We start from the raw sequence: 22,248 nt of genomic DNA on the forward strand, positions 1-22,248 counted from the left end.
AACCACAGTCACACACACACAAATCTATAACTCCACCTGCTATGTGCAGTTCACTGACTTTGCCTGGCCTTTGGGGTCACTCGTGGTCTTTTAAGTTTTATGATAAATGTATTCTTGCTGTCAGTTCGCTGCCTCCGTGTCCTAATGACCCTCATAACATTTGTAAGGAAAATATACGGCGAGGCTGACAGTGGTTCGGACCTCGATTTCACATAGCTGCATGCTTCCGGTGGAGTTTCTCAAAAGAACTTTGATCAAGATTCCATTTTCTACAGTGATTCGGATGATGGTCTAAAAATATTAAACCAAACTAGGAAAATTTTTGATTGAACATTGTGCTGCACCTGTTGCAAGCTCTCTGATTTTACCGTCCGTGTCCGTAAAGCCTTTCCTGCTGAACTGCTGAACCTTCCCTGCTGAGTCCAATAGCTTTCCATCAGCTTTTAAAGGCTTTCTATCACAGTCTAAAGAGATTTAGATGTGTCTCAGAGATTTCACAATGTCTCAAATCGTGTGTCTCTTAGGAGCTTCAGACTGAAAGAGAAAAAAACATGTAGAGGAGATGGAATGTTGACAAGAACTGTACTGTCAGAGGAAAGTGAAAAGGAAGTAACGGCGCATCAGTGCGTAGACGTTTTCTTTTCAATCCCAGATTAGGTTGACCCTGGCCTGTCAAGGCTAGCAGCCGATACAATGATCTCCGATGAAACTGTTCTTCAGTGTACAGCTTGAAGCTTGTTATGCTTCAAGTGTGTGCATTTCTTTAAGGCTGAATCTGCACATGTAATCGTGAAAATACATGGACAAATATCAGCATGTGAATGTAAGCTGTAGGTGCATGAATGTAAATTGTGTGTGTGTTTGTTTAGGGAGTCGAGGCTTCGGCGCAGCATGTTGACAGCCATGCGATGCCAGCTGGGCATTAAGAGGTAGGTATCACATATCAGGGCAACAACCCCATCACATTGACAACTTTACGACGGTCGTCAACTGGTCGACTCGGCAACCGCAACCACTAATATTAGAACGTTTCTAAAGAGGTCACGGGACGCCAACAGTGAGAGCTGTCAATCAGAAAAGAAGAAGAAAAAAGGTGGTTGTATGTGTAAGAATGGGCTAGTGAAAGGGGAAATAGAGAATGTGAATGGCAAAGAGAATGGACACGATAAGAACAAAGAGAAATAGAAAATCAGAAGAGATAAAAAGAAAGCCCGGGCTACAACCTGAGGTCATCAGCAGGTTTTAAACTTAAATCCCTCTAATCAGCTTCACCAGACAGGGGAGACAGACCAATCCATTTGCCCCAAGATCCCATTATGACAGCAGAAAAGGGAATGAAAGAGGTAGCAAATTGAACACATTGGAAAAATAGCTTTGAGTGTCCCTGTGTGTGCATGCGTGTGTCTGTGCCCAGGAGATTTGTGAGTATGCCTTTGTGTATCAATGTGTTTTGTTCAAACAGGTGTCAAAAATAAAATGCACTGAGAGATGCAGATAAGGCAGGAATAGTAATGAGTCATTAGTGTGGAGATGTGTCTTAAAGATGAAGGAGCTCCAGGGTGAACGTGGGTGTATGGAAGAAAAAAGATAGACCACTTGAGCAAAACACAGCCTCTGCGTTTGTGTGTGAATGTCTATGGGGCTACTACTGTTGTAACTTTAGCCAAAATCCAACCTATTTATTTATCTCACAAAAGAATAATTTGGGATTTCTGAGGCAAAGAATATGATCACTCTGTTATTTCCTACCACTCATCTTTCTGTGTCATTCTTTTCTCTTTCTGCCCCACCATCATCGCTTCCTTTTTCACACACTCTCCGTCACTTTGTATGCTGCTCCGTCTGAGTGCCTCCCTCGCCCCTCTCCTTCAGTTCTCTCTCCTCCTCGCTCTCAGGGGAGCTGTGTACTTAGGTGCAATTGAAAATGACTATCAAACCCTGAGGAGTGAAACCTGATTCAGAGACTCCTTATCCGGTAGCACAGCCTTCTCCGAGTGCTGTGCTGCACTTCCCCAGTGACCAACTAGATGAAATTATGTATTTTTATCCATTCAGGTGGGAACACAGCCAGATGAAACTAGGAATGTAAAGAACAATCTGAATTGTAAATGGCATTCTTTACTGTAGTTACGGCCCTCAGGGAGTGGAAATGACGTGTGTGGCTCTTCTGTAGTGCTTGTTTACTGTGTGACACGTTTGATGAGTGTATTAAATGTCAAAGTGCTGACAATGTACTTGAGGGGTACAATATTATCTTACACAGAGGAGGTTATGAGAGTATGTGTACCACACTTGTATTTATGTGCATACTTGAAATCCACACCTGCAGATGGCATAGGTGGTAATCTCCGCCTCAAACTGTCCTTGAACAAGGCAATAAAGTCATATGCTTAACTGCTTAAGTGGTCAAAAGACTGATGTGATCATTATAAGAGGTTATGGAAGCAAATACAAGTGATTTTTTGCTTTCCTAAACTGTCACTTCAGTTTACTTTCTAAGTAATATGTATATTATATATGTGCTAATAAAAAGGAACAGGGCATTTTCAGTCCTTCTGGAGTCCTGGAGCTCAAGAACAGCAAGACAGCGAGCACTGAAGATGTAAAATAACCTCTGCACTGGGATTTCTCCATGCAACTTGTGTTCAAATTGCCTCTCTTGGGATGTTTAAGCTTGAAATGTAAGCCTAAATTTAAACTTTGGATCTTAGAATCAATGCTACCTCAGTGTAGCAGCACTTTTGAGCATATGTCGATTAAAATGAGATTCAGGTTGCTCCCCTGTGACAATTCAACAGACATGATGTTGTACAAAGAGAAACAATGTTTAAAAGGTCCTTATGCTAGCCTAGCCGCGCTAGACCCATGCTCTGAAGATGCAAGGGTCAAGGCACGCTCGACAGGGAGGGAGGCGGGCTAAAAGATTGTCTATCAAATCACTCTGCAGCAATTGGGTAGGTATACAACCAATCAGCGCAACGAATACGCTCAGAGGATGCGGTAGTTCGGTGAAGCCTTATTTATTGAGTCAATGGGTGAAGCTCAAGTATATTACAGACATGTTAACAGAAAGATTATTCAGAGTCGGTGCTAATGGAGCTCAACGACTGTTGTCGTTTTTGTTGTCGACCCTGGCAGAGAATTAAATTCGTTGCCGTGGGTTGTCTAGCACGGCTAGGCTAGTTGTTTCCGGTTGTTTCTGTCAGAATCGTCGCGCCTCTGTCGTCACTTAGTTACGCCCGCATTCTGACTCTACACTTCATGGTGATTCGTCCGGCCAGTTTTAGGAGCATCCAACCTGGAGCCTTATGGAGGGTAACTAGACCCACCCTGGCAGAGAATTAAATTTGTTGCCGTGGGTTGTCTTGCGCGGCTAGGCTAATATTATGCCCCTTTACATTAAAATAATCAAAGTCTCAAGGGAATGCAGGATGTGCCTTTTAGTTTTCAGTGATTAACTTCACCAAGACACTATAACTCTTGGTTTTAGCCCTCTTCTAACCTGCCACTGCTGCTGACCACACCCCCTTCAGGAAGAGCACTCTCTCTGCATCTGTGACTGACAGTGCAGAGCAAAACAGTTGACCACATTGAGAGCTGACACAGACATGAATGAGTGTGTGAGACCAACACTAGCAATTATGTCTAGCTTTCTCTCTGAGTGACATTTCAAATGGAAATATCTCCAAATTCACAGCACAGCCATCATTTTTAATCCATGTGTATGGTGAGTTTATCAGATGATGTTGCAGTAATAAAACCAGCGGTCCAGAGCTGCAGCTTTGGAAATGTCTGCAAAGGGACTGGTGCTTAACAAGTTCTCTCAATGGGTTGCATTTAAGAAACAGAAATAAAATAAATAAATAAATAAATTTAACAGCTTGAGGTGGGGGGGCTTGAGGAACGACAAAAGTAAACAATTTATATCTTAATAGAATTTACTGTGCACCTCCAAGTTTCTAATAACAAAACACAGTAAAAATGAATTTTCATTTCATATTTTTTGGGACCTTCACATTTCTGAAACATGTTGGAGAGACCTCTCAAAATAAGGCAAATGTGAAATCATATAAAGCTCATTATTAATCTGTTAAGCAGTTGTTAAGGTTATGGAATTTTCAAATGAAAATTCTGGATGATCTATGGAGGAATGGGTGTTGACATGTCAATTTTTGATAAAGGCATACCACTATAAGAAGGGATGTTAAACAGATTGTGTCAGGAGAGCAAAATACGTTTTTATTCAGCAAACTCTTCACCCACTGCCTGCAAATAGTGAAAGAGTGCATGCACCCATCAAACCACTCATTTCTTCTGTCTGTCGTTCAAAGTTCCAGGCAATTTCAAAAAGTGTCACGTCTGTAAAATACTGACTTTTCTGTGGCACTTTCAAGTTATTTCCACTTGATGATTTCTATTTTTATATCTTTTTTTACATCCTCTGTTGCCTTCATTCTGACATCCCCTCTATTCAATCACTGCCTTGTTCTGCTCCACCAGTCCTCTTTCTTAATCTCACATCTTACTTTGTGTTCATCTCAGGCGGAGGTTAACGATAATGCTGCACATACCTCAGCAGCTGGTATGCCCTCCGGAGGGCGACACTGTAACAGCACTTCTTGCTCCAGGGATACTTCCTTTCCCAGGGGTTCCTGCTCAAATGCCTTCTTCAGGTCTGAGGAGGGAAACAAGAAACAAATTGACTGAGGACAAGAAAATCACACAAGTCTATTGTATGGAGATTTCGTAAGCAATGGAGTAACAATGTAGCAGCTTAGTTAGCCAGTGGTAACCTTCCAGCTACATTGCACATTGTGGTGACTGTGGTGGTCAATTGAGATTGAAGCATTGCATTTAAACGAGTTAACTGGATACACTTCATGTATTCATGGGCTTTTGAGTCATTTAAAATACAAACCCTGGAAACATGGCACACACATTTTCAAACGAGAAAAAAATCTCAACAGCAAGGGAAGTTGTGTGGGAGGTCATTTTGCAAAAAACATCCTGTGATTCATCAGTTACAGGGACCATTTTGGAGTTGATGTGATACCAGTGTAAACCAGGGTCATTACCTAATTTCTGAGCCAACAATGACACAGTAATTATGGAGTTGGTGGTGTTTTAAGTCAGCCATGCATACACTGACTTCTCACGCTCTCCAGTTTACAACAAGGAAAAACACTTAGTTACAGTATACATCTGAATGTCAACTGATTCTTATGCAGGGGTGCACATACCCGCACAGAGACACATATCGATTGCAGCAGTTCTACACGCACACACTGCTGAACATACTTTTAAGTGCTTTGACTGTACACACTAAACACAGGCTGCTTTGCTGCATGCCTGCCTCTCCATCACTATGCACAATATTTAACCTTGCTCTCATTCCATATAGATCTGCCAGGGTTCAGGGAGCTCCAGCAGGCCAAAGACAATAAATGATTCACACTAATGGCTCACATGCTGTGATAAATGACAGCATTACAAAGCAGTCTGGAATGTTCTACCATTTCTTTCACTGAAGTTTCAGAAAGAACTCAACAGTTTTCATTTTGAGGGCAAAAATATTCGCAGTAGCCGATTATGGACACACTAGCAAGACATTTGAACAAGACCAACAGAAGACAGCAAAACTCATAAAAGGGGATAGAAAGAATGCTTTTTTGGTCAGATTATGTCTGAAACAAAGTATTTTTTAAACTTTCTGTAGCTCTGCCTCTTTTTAGGTCTACTTTTAACACCATAGATTTCTACATCATTCTGTCCTTTTTGCTTAACCTTGTCCTTCTTGACTCTGATTGCTTTCAAGTAGTGGACAGAGTTAAAAGCATAATTTGCCACTTTTCTGCTCACCTCTCTGGTTCTCTGCTGCACTCTGACACTGTAATCATGTATCCTTATACTTGAGGCCGAACTGAACATGTGTAAAAATAATTAGCCTGCCGCAGAAAAAAACAGCTCATAAAGAAAAACGTAATCTGAGATAAGAGGTGGTGTTGCAGGACTTAGCAGGTGACTTTATTTATGGTGCTGATCAGATGTTGTGATGCATTCCTAAATAGAAACATATGAGAGAGTGGGGGTGAAAAGAAAGAGATCAGGATAGATTTTTTTTTAATTTTTTCTTCTGATTTGAAAGGACAAATATCCTTGCTATGGTTTGGACAAAGAAGTATCTGTAAAATTAAATTAAGAGTTGGCAAAAACCAGAAATCTGATGTGCATACTTCTGCAAATGTGTAAACTACTACATTTAAATGTATATTGATATGCTTGTGCTTGTAGGTGAGAGCAGGCTTCATAACTAGATGACTGAAGTAGCACATACCACTATTTTAAGTAATGTGATTAATATAATGTGATGAAAGACACTCCGGAGTTGGAATGATATGTGTTTAAGAGATTTCTAAAAGATATTTAGAAATCTTTTTATGTGGCTGCATTAAAAGCAGCAACCAACTGATAACACTTTTGTAATATAACCTTTTTCACTTTGAGGAGTTTGAGAGTCACTTTGTGGCTCTGAAAGGATGACTTGTAGCTATGGAAGACCAATTTTCTACCCTCTGTCCTTTTAGAACCATGCAGAAAACTTTCATAGGAGGACATAGTGTGTGTGTGTGTGTGTGTGTGTGTGTGTGTGTGTGTGTGTGTGTGTGTGTGTGTGTGTGTGTGTGTGTGTGTGTGTGTGTGTGTGTGTGTGTGTGTGTCCATGTAGCATGCATGTGTGTGTTAACCTTGTATCCTTTCACTCCCCCGGTTCCCAGGTGTACTCTTAATCACCTTATCCGTCAGCTGTGGTACACCATTTGTGGACACACACACAAGGTAGAACATTTTTTAATGCCGAACCGAACGACTCTGAGCCACTGTCTGAGTATTTCATCAGGACAGCCACCTTACCTGGCTAAAAGACATAGAAAGTGTTGAGTGAAAGAGAAGTAGCGGTAAAATGGGAGGGGGAAAAAAGGTTGAAGGTTGAAGTTGGGATGGCAGGTGGGGAGAAAAGCAAAAATGGAGAAGTTGGCAGGACACAGAAAGAATATCTTTTAAAAAACCAAAACAGTCTGCTTGATCATTACCTATTAAATTGTTTTTCATGTCAACCACTTTTTCTATATCAAACCATCCAATAGAATTTGGTGTCAGTCATGTCCACCTTGAATCATGTCCAATTTATCTGCCTCATTTCTCTCAAAACCAGCCATCCATCAACCCTCCAAACCATCAATCTAACTTTGATTACATCTCCTTTATCAAGACCCTAATGTGATTCTAAAAGACACTGAAGAGATAATACATATACGTTTAGTTTACAAAGGTACTTGTTTGAATCCAGCTCAGAAAAAACGCATGCATGCTAATTTCATCTTTCTGAATCACTCTATACACTAGTTCTGAAGAACAAAAAGAAAATTTGTGAAACCCGAGATTGAGGCTTTCTATTTAATCACCAATCACTTTGCAACTCAAATCACTTTGTTCTCATCAGTTTAAAGACACACAACAACCAACTATGCAGTTCAATCCTTTTTTTCCCTAAACTAAAGCAGTAGCTTCATCTTTTTAATGCACCTCAGTACATCCAACAATAGCTGCATAGATCACCATTCAAAGGCACTTCAGTACATGCATTAGCAATGGTCTGGTGTTTAGTGTTTATTCTGGGCATCGTCACCTCAGTCTTAGGGCCAGGTAGCACAAAAAGAAGTTGTCAAATTGTGAGAACAAGTGTCTCGCATCGCATCAATCCATTCCAGCAAGGTGTTTTACTTCTTAACTCTGACATTGTCCATACATACACTATATGCTAACATGAATTTGTGACAGCTTGTTTTCTACCATCCAATACAAACACATTGTCGACTGTAAAGGGAATAATTCTCTGCTTAATGGTATACACAGTAGTGGCTGAAAGAGTCAACTGTCAAGCAAATGTGAATGACGAGCGCCAAAAAGCTTCCACTATATGTAAATATCCTCAGACAGGTGCAACTGAAGGCTGTGTGACCCCTGCTAGGACTGACCAGAGGACAGATTTAAACCACAGTGTCAGTCATTGCTGCCAGCGCAGGTGTCAGTGTTGCATTGTTGTTTCTATAATGTGCTATTTTTTTTGCTTACATCTTCTTGATAAGAGCTTTTCTGTGTGCAGTTTGTAAAATATGTCAGCAGTTATATTTACCAGATGAACTACAGAGTCATGACTGTTGAGAGAGAACTTGCCATGTTGACTCTCTATGCGTGAATACGGCCTCACAGGTGATCACGCGGTCTGCACCACTGAGAAAGCATTTCAGACTTACAAAATTCTCCAAGATTACATCCAAACTACTGTATGCTGTGAGGTTTAATTTCATGCAATATAAATCTACTCATTATTAGATGCTGTGTGTAGAGCTATATTGCTTAAGAGAGTTATGTGAGGACACAGAGTATTGCTGAGGCTGAATGATAACTTCATAATACAGCCAATCCCTGTGGGGGATGACAGCCTGAACAGAGCATGATGGTTCATTATGGGAGTAATCACCCAAAGCTTTAGCCTTAAATCCACCACATGGCTACCCACACAACACAAAGACACACGTACATGGACAGATACTGAAAGACAAAGACAGAACAACAGAGATGGAGAGATAGTGTCTCGCTGAGGAAAATGCACACCGGTGATGGAGACAAATAAGCTGGCACATCACACACACAGAGAACAGTAACACAAAAGTGGTAAGACACTCACAGCGGGACAGAGAAATAGACCTTCACACATAACCACGAATGTGAAAAAAAAACCCAAAAAACACACAACTGTAGACACGAGGAGAAAATGAGGAAGTGATTGAGGGATGAGACACACTTCTCTCATGCCAGGCAATTCCAGGAACAATTTCCTGCTCTTAATTAGTAAGGGAGATGGTGAAATGAGGAGTTGGCTGTGAGTTGATTTCCATAAAGATTGAGAATGAAATTAAAGGAGATTAAAGCAAACTGCTTGGGGGATGAACAAACACACACACATATTCACACACAGTGCTAAGCTAAGGGCCTATGGTGGACAAAATTTTGCCAGTTTGTTAGCAGTGTGTGTGTTTTGAAGAGAAAAAAAAAGAGTGAAAGTGACATTGTGCTCATGGCACCAGGGGACCATTAATTCACGTCTGTGGAAGGTGTGTGTTTTTTGTGCTTGTGTGTAAATACGTATGTGCCCAAGGGAAATATGTGCACAGGACAGGAGGGACAGCTGTGCCAATTCACTGACCCCACTTCATTCCACAACTGCAGATAACACTATCTAGCTTCATAAATATACCAAAACACAGATAAATTCTCTTTCAAAAGAACTTTTACAACAGAGTTGGGAAACACAGACCTTGTGAAGGTTCCTCAGTGTGAACTCTTATTATATGTACAATAAAGCAGTGTCAGCATCTATTCAAAAATGACCTCTCCTTGCATAAACTCCCTCTTTTCCTCTCTCTTCATCTCCTGCCCTCTGTACCTCGATCCCTCCGCCTCCTTCCTTCTGCAACTTCTTCTTCCATAGCTCAAGTAAAGCTGTTATTATGTTTGTGGTTAGTTGGTTGCCTCAGGCACCTCTACATAAGCACATTTCAGAGCAATTATCCAAAATGGGTGTCTCTGGCTGCATGCTGCCCATGCCAAATCATAACGGTTTCCCCTGATGCAGCTGCTCAAGCAATAAAGAGCAATGTGAGATGCTTGGGAAGAGAAGAGGAAAGTACTCTCCTTCAGTCTCAGAGAGGATAATTTGGACATCCAATTTCCTACACAATGGCATGCAATGAAAAAAAAAAGAAATCAGTCCTCTGACTTGAAAAAAATGAATGATGTAAGTGATAAAGCGCACAAGAGGGGAAGATAATATTACATGAGCATTAGAGAAAGAGGAAATACAAATTGATTTGTAATTAAAACATATTCGTGGTAAATGATAAGAATCAAAGTTGTAGGTAATAAACAGCTCTGGTTGTACAAGCTATGTATGCTACTAGAAGGAAGTAAAACTTTCTTTGCCTGTTTTGTTTTGTTCTCGTATCCTTTGATGAGAAGATTTCAAATGCAGCTTGATAATCATTTACGTGACATCAGGCCATTTATTAATGCCATAGTAGGGGTAGACGAAGCAAATTACATTCACTTTCTTGTATATTTTTGAGTGTGCGTCTACTTTGGAGTCTTTAAAAATAATAATCTTAACAAAGTGTTTTTTAATGTCAAGTATTGTGCAACATTTCAATACAGAGAAAGTCATATTAAAGCCATAATACATTCCATGGGAATGTGAGAGAAAAAAAGGAGCCAAATCTGCAGAAAAGAAGCTGCTGGTGTGTTTGGAGCAGCTCGAGGGCAGCGCTCCACGTCCAGACATTAGACACTGCACTCTGCTGACACAACACATGCATGTGTTAATTCTCTGGACAAATGTGAAGAGGTGTGAGGTGCACGACTGCAAACAGACCGTGCATTCTACTTAGCAGTTGGTACAAAAAAAGCACACAAGAATAAAATGAAGAAGGGCATTATAGGGGTTATGTTCAGCATACAATAATAGGTTGCAGCTCTCTTAATTAGTTCATGATTTATTGCAACCTAAATCACACACATATTGTGTACAAAAAGTGCTAATAGTGCATCCACCAGGCATGATTTTTAAGGAGGAACTTCTATGTTTACTGAGGTGTGCATCACCATTCTGTTATTTTATGACTGGTAATCTTTGCTACTATTCCGACTGCAAAAAAAAAAAATCTTTCCACTCAAAGACTCTGAGAAGAGCACTGAGTGTAGTAGCTATAATTTGCATTAACAATGAATGAACAAAAAACATCCACTTTGGGGTGCACAATGAACATAATTCAGACAACAACAAACGAGTACAACAACAAATCACAGATCTAACTGTGCACAAGAGAGCATTCAAAAACCACCATGTTGCTTAGCAATGTACAGCAAAGTGTGTGTGTGTGTGTGTGATAGAAACTCTGTGGAATTCATATTGTTTATCTGGCTCTGTATTGTCTGCTTCAGTGATGCGCTATTTTGCTGTTCATTCTATAAGTGGAAGGTTATTAAATACATGTGCAGTGTCACTTTTTATTTATTTCCGATCAGTTTCATTTAATTCTACTTAATTCTGGCAAGTCTAAGCTGTGGAAGGTGGATGTATGTTTGTTAGGTTTAATCAGCTGTGAGGCTAGAACGCAATTTTCTGTGTGCTTCCTGGTGTAGTGTTGATCCACTAATCGTCATAACATTTTATTGCCCTTTTTTTTCATTCACCTAAATGAGTTCAAAGTTTTTATAGTTCTATCTATAATAACATTTCCATTACGATGCCTCTCTAAAAATGCTGTAACACATACTCAAAGCATATTTTAACCAAATTACTTTTGTGCACATTGAGTACATTTTTAGAATTAATTATATGTTTACTTGAGTAAAGTTTTCCAGTACTCTTCTCCGTGAAATAGTGTATGGTCAGAAGCTTCTTCAAACTTTGAGCACACCTACTCAGGTCCTGAATTGCTAATAAAGCTTTAAAAGGTGTTTTTAAAAAAACAACAAAATGAGAGTACACTGTGACTTTGAGTTTCACAGAGATCTGAGTGTGGTTATATAAGGAGTTGTTTTCTCTAAGTGACTTTAGAGAGTCTTCATCCAATCAGACCAGTTTTTTTTTCACTGAACCCTACACCCTGTCATTTCAACACTTCACAACCTGTGATCAGCTCTAAACATCAGACAAGGTCTTTCCATCCACAGTCAAGTTGTGAACAAGTAAACGGCTCAGCTCGCTGACATAGCAGCAGCACTCTGGAGCACGACGACTTCCTCTGGATCGTGGTTTGTAAAATGACTCATTAGGATTAAGCGTGGCTCAAAGGCCTGTCTGCTACCTCCAGTAGGTTTTTTTTAATGAGGTTCCAGAAGAAATTAGCTGAATGAAAGTGTTTATTTCGGTTCTTCAGTGGAAACAGTTGTGGTTTCAAAAGTGTAAAAACTTATCATGGACTTATTTCAGTAGAGGTTAGTGTATATAATGAGTCCTGTGTCTCTCCTGAACTATGTTATATTTTCAATTGTTTAACTTTTAACCTTTACTATTGTCTAAACTTTGCCAATGACCTACAATTGCATCACAGTTTAGACCTTCACAGTCACCTGCTTTACTAAAATATGTTAGTTAAATCTATATTTGTACCTAAAACTGAAAACTAATTTTTGCAACACATTTTCTGTTTTCATGAGACATCTCAGTGACTCTGTTTGTCTTTTTCTTCATTTCTCTTAAAAAAACAAAACCTAAATACAAGTTGCAAGAAAATACATAGTATAGTGAGGAGTGATATACATGTAATTTTTCCCACACTTGGACTTTATAAAGTGACTTTGGGTGAGCGAGTGAGTTCTGTGTGAGTAAATCAACACTGCGGCTTACCACTTTAACGCATAACTGTTCCCTGAAGCAGTCCTTGACATCTGGGAAAAAGCTCAGAGGCTCACAGCAATGGTGAAACATCCTAACCACACTTCCACACGCATGCACACACTGTGGATTCTCGCTGTGAAAATGTTTATTCAGTGCTTCTGACCAACATGAAGTCATTCCCAAAAGCAGAAACATAGGTCCTGTTGATGATATTATTATGAGAAAAAAAAAAACTGAGGTGTTTCCATTTGCAAGTGTTGGGAAGAATGTGGATGAATAAATAACAAAAATACAATCAGCATGGAGCATCAGTTTTGTAATTGTAAGTGCAAACTGTTACATTAAGGATGCTAGTTTATGCTAAAAAATGTCAAATGTTACTGAAACTATGTTTATGGCTGTGTTTGACAAATTTTCATACTGGGGAGGTTGGCTAACCCACTGCAGATGTTTTCCAGTTGCTGGGTTACAATTAAATGTTTATAACGCTGTTAGCTAGATCAAGGTTTAAGCATAAATGAGCACAAAAGGAGAGAGGATCTCATATATGCTTAAATTCTAACTGAAGCAACCACTGTTGTGACTTGTTTTTCTTGGTATAATTCATCCATGACTGAAAGAAAACCTAAATACATGTAACTGAGACATTTGCATCATAAACAAAACAGAAGAAGTTCACTAACACACATTTTCCAGTTGACACAAGTAGCTGCCTGTGTTGTTGTGCCCCTGAGTGTCTGGACTCCTGATTGCTATGCACACACATGTCTCAGAGGAAGGTGGCAGAACAAATTGCCATCATCTGAAACTTGTGTGCGTCTGGGTGTTTGTGTGTGCATTTAGCGGTGTAGTTCTGTACACACAGTAAGTGTGTGTGTGTGTGCGTGTGAGTGTGTGTGTGTGTGACAGTGTGTGCGTTTCTGACCTTGACATATTGCTAATCCATTGAAGGAGAAGGACTTGACCTGACAGCCGCAGGGCCAAAGAGCATAACTGACAATGCATGCACATTTGTGCGTACATGTCTATGTTTCCCCTACTCTTGTATACGTGCCTGCAATGTTGTGCATTACTGTGTGAATGTGTATCTGTGTTTATCTCATCTGCTTTATAAACTTGAGTTATGCTGTGTGCACCACACTCAATGTAACATTAAACGTCCTCAGAAAGCCCAGCAAATCAGTCAAAGGTTTAAATGCACTCTGATTGTGCATTTGACATTTTTACAGTCCAAACAGTGACTACCATTATCCAGCTACAAACTGCAAATTAAGTTAGTGTCTTGAAGTGTTAATTCCATAGTTATTTTTAAAAAAAAAAAGCCAGAACAAGCAGTATAGGGTGAAAAGAGAGCACAAGTGACAGAATAAAACAATGAGCATGTGAAGAGTGCATTCTTAAAAAGTGAGGGAAAAAAACTAAAAGAGAAGGAAACAATGAGGAAGAAAATGAGTGGGAAGGGGATCGCAGGAGAGAAATGCTGAATTGCTATTGCATGGTGCAGAAGAAAAGACACTTTGCTCAGCAAGCTCTAGCTGCCAGGAAGCATTTTAATCACAACACTAGATCCAAATAGGAGCCGAAAGCAGCGTAGGTCAGGAGGTTGGGTCGATTTGAAGTAAAAGGTTATCGCAAGAGGGGGCTGAGTGTAATCAGATCTGGTTAAAGGAAAAATCACAGTTATAATGGAAAGAGAGAAAGTGAAGGACGGCAGGACAGACAAAGTCAGAAGGAAAATACATACTGCGTGGAGAAAAAGAAAAGTAGATATTAGAGGTTTGAAGAGAAAGAGAAACATGGAGTTAAGTGAAAGAGAGGCAGGATTTATATCACTGTTTTCTTCCTTGACATCTATTGACCCTACAAGCCTTCTGAGAGGCATCTTCCATCACCATCCGTCTACCTGACCTCTAGCAGACATTTCAGAGTTGCGCAATTACTGTACATACATACATATTATATATATGTGTGTATGCATATATATATATATATATATATATATACACACACACACATACACACACACACACACACACACCTCCTGTGTATATGGAGAGGTTGACAGATAAAATGTGACTATATGTATATGATCGAGGTAAAATGGCAAGCTAGTTGGCTTTTGATTCAGTGCCAAACCTTTTTTTTCTTAAAATTTAGTGTGAGGATTTATGATAGAGTTCAGAACACTAGCTGCCATTAAAAATTGGCACAGTCATTGAATGGTCCAAGATACTGTATGGTAATAGGACCAAACATAAAAATATTTTAGCCTCTTGTGATGTAAGGTCATTTTAGTAGCATGCCATCAAAAGTAGTGGCACCATAAATGGAGGCTTTTTGCAGCCTTATATTGCTGTTTACAGCGTGAATTATATATTAATGAATCAGACTGAGGAAAACAAGAAACATTCAACAAAATACAAGTCGCAGATACTGAAAAATAAGAGGTGTGGTGATGTGGAAATCCCTGCTAAAAGCTGATAATACATAATCTTTTAATTGCAAAGATGCTATGGAGACACACATTTATGCATCTATGAACTAATTCATACCTTCATGAACCTTTGTTGATAAGCTAGGCTACTGAACAAGCCTCTGTGTTCCTTCCTGTACTGTTGTTGTCTACGTTCCTGTGCTTACCTCTGTGAGTCTCTGAGGCCAGTACACGTAGACTCGCCTGCATCTGTCTCTCAGCATGTATCAGCCCCAACGTAAGCCAAAAACAGCACATTACCCAGCTTTCATTGCACCCCAAGGAGGTCCCATTCCATTCGAGAGTGTTATTAGCGGAGCTTAGAAGGATATTTCTGACTGTGTCACTAACTCTCTGCTGACAGACAGAAAAACATCCTCACATACCAAAACACTGCAGAGAGTAGGGATGCTGTGCTAAATTCAAACATCTTTTGAAGCTGACAAGCCAAATTAACCAGGAAACGTGTTGCTGTGGTACTACCACAATGTTGTGATCATACACTGCATTGTATATTACATCAGCTTAAGTCAGCAAATATTTTGTACAAATTAAACAATATAGGTGTTCACCATATTTAAACAATGTGTTACAGGTTCAATTAACATGCAATGCAGTAGTCTGCACGATAGAATTTAAATAGAATGTCAGTACATTATGTTACAGATTAATTTATGGAATATTGAAATGTGAGTTTCTCTTAATAATTATATATTTATTTTGAATATAACTAACATATGAATGCTTCTTAGCCTCATAAGTTAGCCTAATAAGATAGTAAGTGGGTAAAAAAAAAACAAAAAATAAAAAAAAAACAGAATATCCAAGCACTGCAAAAGTGAAAATGTGAGATGTATTTACAGCCAAATAATATAACCAGGAGTGAAACACATGGGTCGGCATGATGGATTTCCATCTGCACGACAAATAAGACCAACCTGGGAAAACAAGACTTCCAAGGTGCATGTCTGTTAGAGTGATACTGTCTGTTAAAGCACTACATATGAGGATGTGTGCAGTTTATCTCATGTCTGCCGCATGGACTCTGTCAAAGTCCCCAGCTATCCTTTTGAGAGTGCTCTCAAGCAGAGCCAAACTGTCAGCATAAGCCTGGTGAACTGAGGGGTGGGGTCGATTTTGCTATTGGCATTTCTTTTTTGCTTGACCTTTCCATAACCTGAGCACTCAGACAAGTCCCGGTTGTCTTATATGCCTGAATTGACCAGCGCAACGACGCTCGGTAAAACAAACGTTGTGGGTTGAATTCTCAGTGAAAGAAGCTTTGGAAGAACAATCCATTGTGCTATACGAGACTTATGTTAAAAGAACAAACAAGGTTTTCTGGGTGATTTCTACAAAACATCTCAATTCCTTTGCTTCTCTGTTGTGGCAGGGTTTTCAAGTCACCATCATTTACAGCAGGATTCAAGTTTTTCTTTCATCTGCACTCCTGAAATGATTTCCACATATGACAACTGTGTATGTAGCATTAAATGGTAACGCTGTCCGCTAGCGTGTATCAAGTCTGGTTGGGTTTCATCCGACTTGTGTTCTTTTGGTGACCTTACAGTCATACTCCCAGTTGTCTTATTAAAATCTTCACCAGACCATAACAGAGAGCCTCTGATGACAGACTGAAGCCATAGAGCGACGTCTCTGCTCAGAAAAAGTTCTCCACCATGTGTCATTAAGTGCAAATGACTGTAAAAGTTGAACCAACTTCAAATTTAGTCTTTAGTTTATCTAGTTAAAATGTACCCCTCATGACTGCACTGTACCTTCAGTCATTGTTTATTCAAACTGCATCTATAAAACAAGACAACAGTTATTTTCACCTTCTTTGTTAGCAGGTCAGTTAAATATTGCAGGGAGTAAGAGAACAGACTGTGCATCTTCAACTTCTCAGCGAGGTAACTAACTCCTTCTGCTGTGCCGTGCTGTTGCGTGGAAAACTACTCTGACGCAGCATAAAGTCAAATTACAGCTGCACATGGAATGATGGAACAAGGCAGATTAATGACTGAATTCTTTATAAAAGCAGTATGTAATTGGCTGTGCTGTTACCAGATACTCCAGTTGCTCTTCTCTTGGCGAAGTGTCCGCTAAAATGTTTGCTGCAGCATTAAACTGCACTCAACCACAAAAAACTGTTACCACATCAACTGCAGCTAACATCCTTAAAACTTTAACCAGCCACTTGAATAATAAAAGCTTTAGCGCATAATATAGAAAATTAATCAGCTAATGAACATTACATAACCCTTTAAGTATCTCCGGATATGTTTTTTAAATTCCTTGATTTAGGAATGGTTTGTATTTTCAGCAGACTGTCAGTTGCAATTTGTGTTTGCATTTGTGTTAGGGCACCACATGTACAATTGAGTCAATGTGTATATGTGCTGTATACGCACTCCCCTGCGCTTGTGTTTCCTATGATTGAGTGTTATAATAATTCACACACACCAGTGGTTGGGACAGTGGTGAAGCCTCTATTTGCATTCTATAAGATCATCATTTTTCTCTGTCAGCTTTCCTCATCTTTAGTCTACTGTCTTTCACACAAGGCTCTTCTCATGAAATTGGACCCAGCAGAGTGGAGATGATAACCGTTTCTGTATGTTCTGTGTGTGTTTTCTTGCAAACTTTACTTTTATTTGGAAAAGAAAATAGAAACATATTTTTAATTATTATTATTGTTACTGCCTGCCTTCCTGTGTGAGAATTTGTGAGTATAAGCAATTAACTCACACATATTTTCTACATATTTATGTGTAGTATCTTCTAATGTTTACAGCTTATATGCATCCTAACAATAGTGTACTCACATGCAATGCGGACATGTGCCTTGCGGCTTTTGGTGGTCCCGGCGGAGCTCCAGGCCACGCACTGACACCAATAATCTTCAGGACCAAACAGCTCCTCGACTTGCTGTCGCGTTATTTCTATACTGGCTTCTCTTACCACGAGACCTGCAGAAGAAAGGAAAAGCAAAATTGCATCATTTATGATCTCAATTGGGGTTTAACATCAAACAAGAAGAAAACAAGCTCTCATACAAAGCGAGTGGCAAATTTCCGTTTTTTTTTTAGTGAGCCACTGATACTCACGAAAAGTCTATTTAAGCTTCTATTCGTGTGATGCGACTTTCATGTCGGCTTAAGAAGCAAAAGTCAAAGTGGTGCACAGTAAATATCTTAGCAAGTAAATATAGGCAGAGGATAATCATTCAATATCTGCTGCTGTTTACAAAGCCAGGTCATTTTACGGAGCAGATTCATCCGGGATTTAATGTAAACTTTGTGAGATTGCTCCTTTGCACTTCTACCATTTATCTCACTCCACCCTCAGATTCCCTCTTTTCGCTGGTGGCTTGAAAGCAACTCCCATGTGAAGAATAAATGTGAGGTTTGAATAGCTGCACCCTACTGATAGGACTACAAGGAAGCGCAGGCAGAGGAGGACTGCAGAGGAAAATAGGAAATGAGGAGTGAGGGGATAAACTCAGGATGAAAATATCTGTGACATGGGAAAGGTACAAGTAGAACACAGGTGCAAATGCAGGAGAAAAGAAAGGCTGAGAAATTTGAGGAAATGTACGACAAAGGGAAGGAATATGGAAGGAAAAAAGAAATAGGATGGGGGATCAAGGAGGGACTGATTAAAGAAAAAAAGAAAGGTTAAGCTCACAGACTGGAAAGAAAGGGGAAAGGGAAATGAGAGAAACGGTAGACTGGGAGAAGTAATGGAGAGCGACATGACAGAGGCGCAGTGAGAGGAGGGAAGAGGATGACAGAATAGAGGTGGGAGAGGGCAATAAAATGTGAAACAGAAAGGAAAGGGGAAAGGAGATAAAAATGGATTTAAGCAAAAGTATGTGGGGACTGGGGAGCAGACAGGCAAAATGCTATGAGAAAAGATCCTGGCAGTTTATTTCAGGTTCAGCAGTGTTACAAAGACCCAAGAAGGCATCTGTATGAGGCTCCACAAATCTGACTTGGGCCTATTACTTATGAAGACTCTCAGTAAGTTCTTGCCACTGGAGAGACAGGTATAGTAAGCAAGCCAGCATAGAGGCAAAGGGGACTGAGAGGAAGGCAAAAAGTGAAATCCAGTGAAAAGGACTGTGGCAGACTTAAAACATTAATGGCTGACAAGAGAATTAAGGAGAAACCCATGAGGGCAAAGAGTAAGAAAGGCAACAGGAGCTTTCAAGGAAGAGAGCTGAGAGATGGGGAGACTTTTGAGTTAGAGAAAAAATTGATAAGATGGAATGTGAAGATGGAAGATGTGGAAAGTAAAAGGGGACCTTAGATGACACAGAATTTCAGAGCCACCGATGGCACAGAGAGCAAAGTGGAAAGTAAAAAATGAAGCAAAGGAGAAAAAAAAGCTTGTGGAAGGCACAACAATATGTAATAGGCAGCGAGGGAAAGAACACTGTAAGGGCAAGGAGCAAAAAGTAGTGTGAATATTGGTGCTTGAGCAAACAAGTAAATGAGAGAGATTGATACGGCTTCACTGCTTAAAATGAAAGAGCAGGGGAACACAGCAAGAGAGGCAGAGGCTACAAAAAATAGCAACTAAAGAGGCAATTATAACCGGCAAGCAAACCAGGACCAAAGCTGAGACAACTAGTGGGCAGGCAGTTGCAATGAGCAAGGAAAAAAAACAGTGTGAGGACAAGAAGGGCAAAGGGATGGGGAGGAGGTGGACACCAGTGAATGCTGCTGCCAAAATAATGAGCAAAGTAAAAGCAATTAAAGTGAATGGCTCAAATGAGCCAGACAGCTAGTCATGAGAAGGTATATGAAAGGCAACTCAGTGAAAGGTAGTGAGTACGTTTCTATGAGGACTAGCAAATGACATATTCACATTTAATGCTTTTGCGTCACTGTGAATGTCACCTATTAAGCTTAACATCAAAAACTATTAACAGTAAAATACTGAATCACTGGAGCAGTTCAAGTAATAGCAAATAGCTACATACACCTTGCAATGAGACATGCATATAGGAAAACTAAGTATTTATAGAAAACACAGAAGAAGTTAAAACTCTAAATGAATTGGATGTCTTCATGATCATAAATAGATGATGGGAAATTAGAAAAAATAAAAAGTAAAAGTAAGGGGGAAAAGACTCTGTTCAAAGCTATCACTGAAAAACTCCACTGCTGAATTTATTGTTAAGAGAATATTCCTAAAGCATGTGGTACAGTGGCTGCACCTAACATATTCTGACTGAAAAGCTACAGCTGACTTACACTGGTTAAGAAGATGCTTTCTCCAGGCAGAAGACTGACGAAACCTTAGAAATACAGCCTTGGCAACCTCAGGTTTTACACCTCACCTGGCAGTCAAAGCTGAGTTATTTAAGCTTTAAGCTTGTTTGGAAGCACAACTATCCAAAAAAACAACAAAGAATGCTATGTTCCCAGAGCTATATTAATGTAAAATGAATGTGAATTGGCTCAACTTAAGCAGTCATTTAACAACTTGTGCTCCACTCTGAGTTACTCTCAATTATAAACTAAAATTCTGCAAAGAAGTCTTTAGAGTTACAGTTTATCCCTGTGGTCATGGACAAATGGCTTTTAATTGGTTGGGCAATTTAGTTTTTCTCAAGGTGAAAAAGGCTGACTGCAAGAAGCTAACACCTGGATTATTACATAAGAGTTATGGATGTCAGGGGATGAGTACACTGTAAACCAGGGGGTGTGTTGCAAGGTATTGCAGGTGAAGAAGAAAAGAATTTAGTCTGCGGATTAAATACAGAAGAGAGCATTACAGGGGATGTGAGAAAAAAGATAGAACAGGAAAAACAAAACAAGAAGAGAACATATTCAGAGAGAAACACGGAGTATGTTGAAGAGCTGAGCTCTGTGGATAAAACTGCAATGGATGAAATATGATTGATTTCTCAGTGAGGCTAAAGCAACATAAGATACAGCAGTTGAACACCTGCCACGTTAGCATAAGATTAACTGATTTTGAATTGCTGTCTTGATTTGAAACAATGCATATAAATATGGCAGTTCCCACCTCATCTGAAAATCAGACATATATGCACAGGAAGAAGAGACTCTACCAGCCCCCATCACTGAAATTTTGGGAAACAACCAGTTATTGACTGACTGACTGACTGACTGACTGACTGACATGAATGACTGTAAGTTGATGTTGGATTTAACACAATGATGTTTCATTGTACAATGTCAGCTGGGGGATAAAAAGTAAGTATGAAAATTCATAGTGGAAAAGACAACTATACCAACGTTTTGACATGACAAACGTGGCACAGATCACAGATTCATACCTCTCTACAACCTGCGTGAAAATAGATTCCCTTGTTTTCCTTCAGTGTCACGTCAATACAGAAAACATGCCAAAAAAGTGGGAACTGCCATAAAGAGCATAAAGACATATGTCACTGGGTCTGGAGTTATGCTGTGCTGAAACTTAAACAGCCCCAGTCATTTCTATCATTCGCTAAAGCAAAACTCACAAATAAAGAGTTGCTGGGCAAAAAGCGACTGAATTACCTGAGGCTTTAACAGTCCCAGATCACTCAGTCTCTCATTTTGTTTCAATACAGTACTCTAAACATTCACATTCATCCGATATGAGGAGAAAAGCATCGGATTTTTGGTATCTGTAGCATGACAGAACTTCATACCAACAGAACCACCGCTGTCAGCTGAGGGAGGTGAGGGGAAAGAAGGAAATGAAAAAAAGAAGACAAGTATCAAGACAAGCAGGTGCTGTCACAAACATGTTTATCATTCACAAAACTGCACATAAAGCCCCACATATTTCCTTTAGTCCAGAGTGTCAGTTCTTTTAGCAAAGTTTACTCGTCAGCTGGGGAGAAAAAGTACAAAAGTGGGTGAATTTGATTTGTCTGGATTGGAATTTTTTATTTGACAAATGCAGGTCAAAGATATAGAAACAATGCTCATCTCTACCGTGTGTACACTGTGCAGCTGCTGTTGTACTGTTTCATAAATGTGAAGGAAGAAGCTGAGAAAACAAGACAGATAAAGATATTTGTAACAGAAAAGTCTGGATATTAATTATCAAATATTTCACACATTCATCCAAACTCCTACCTCATGCTACCTTCCTTACTACCTCATGCTGCTTGCGATAACTCTACTGCTAGCACCCATGAAACTCGATAAGGTATTTGGTAAACTGTAATCACACTCTATAGGAGTCCATGACTAAAATTGCAGAAATTAGACCCCGATTATCACACTGAACTTCGCATTAACACCACAGCATACCACTTTGAACAAGTCTGTTCAAACAGATTTTTTCG

At 39.7% G+C, this 22,248-nt stretch overlaps 1 protein-coding gene across 2 annotated transcripts in view; it reads right to left on the reverse strand.

Annotated features, from left to right (window-relative positions):
* unc5ca (unc-5 netrin receptor Ca) overlaps positions 1-22,248 on the reverse strand; it is a 230,232-nt gene that overhangs the window by 71,788 nt on the left and 136,196 nt on the right. For both annotated transcript variants that reach the window (XM_051950524.1, XM_051950525.1), the window contains exons 3-4: positions 17,756-17,899; positions 4,572-4,675 (exon numbers count right to left, since the gene is read on the reverse strand). In XM_051950524.1, the coding sequence (XP_051806484.1) occupies positions 4,572-4,675; positions 17,756-17,899 (248 nt within the window). The remainder of the gene's footprint in view (positions 1-4,571; positions 4,676-17,755; positions 17,900-22,248) is intronic.

Source organism: Acanthochromis polyacanthus, chromosome 7 (genome assembly GCF_021347895.1).
Source record: "Acanthochromis polyacanthus isolate Apoly-LR-REF ecotype Palm Island chromosome 7, KAUST_Apoly_ChrSc, whole genome shotgun sequence".
NCBI lineage: Eukaryota > Metazoa > Chordata > Actinopteri > Pomacentridae > Acanthochromis > Acanthochromis polyacanthus.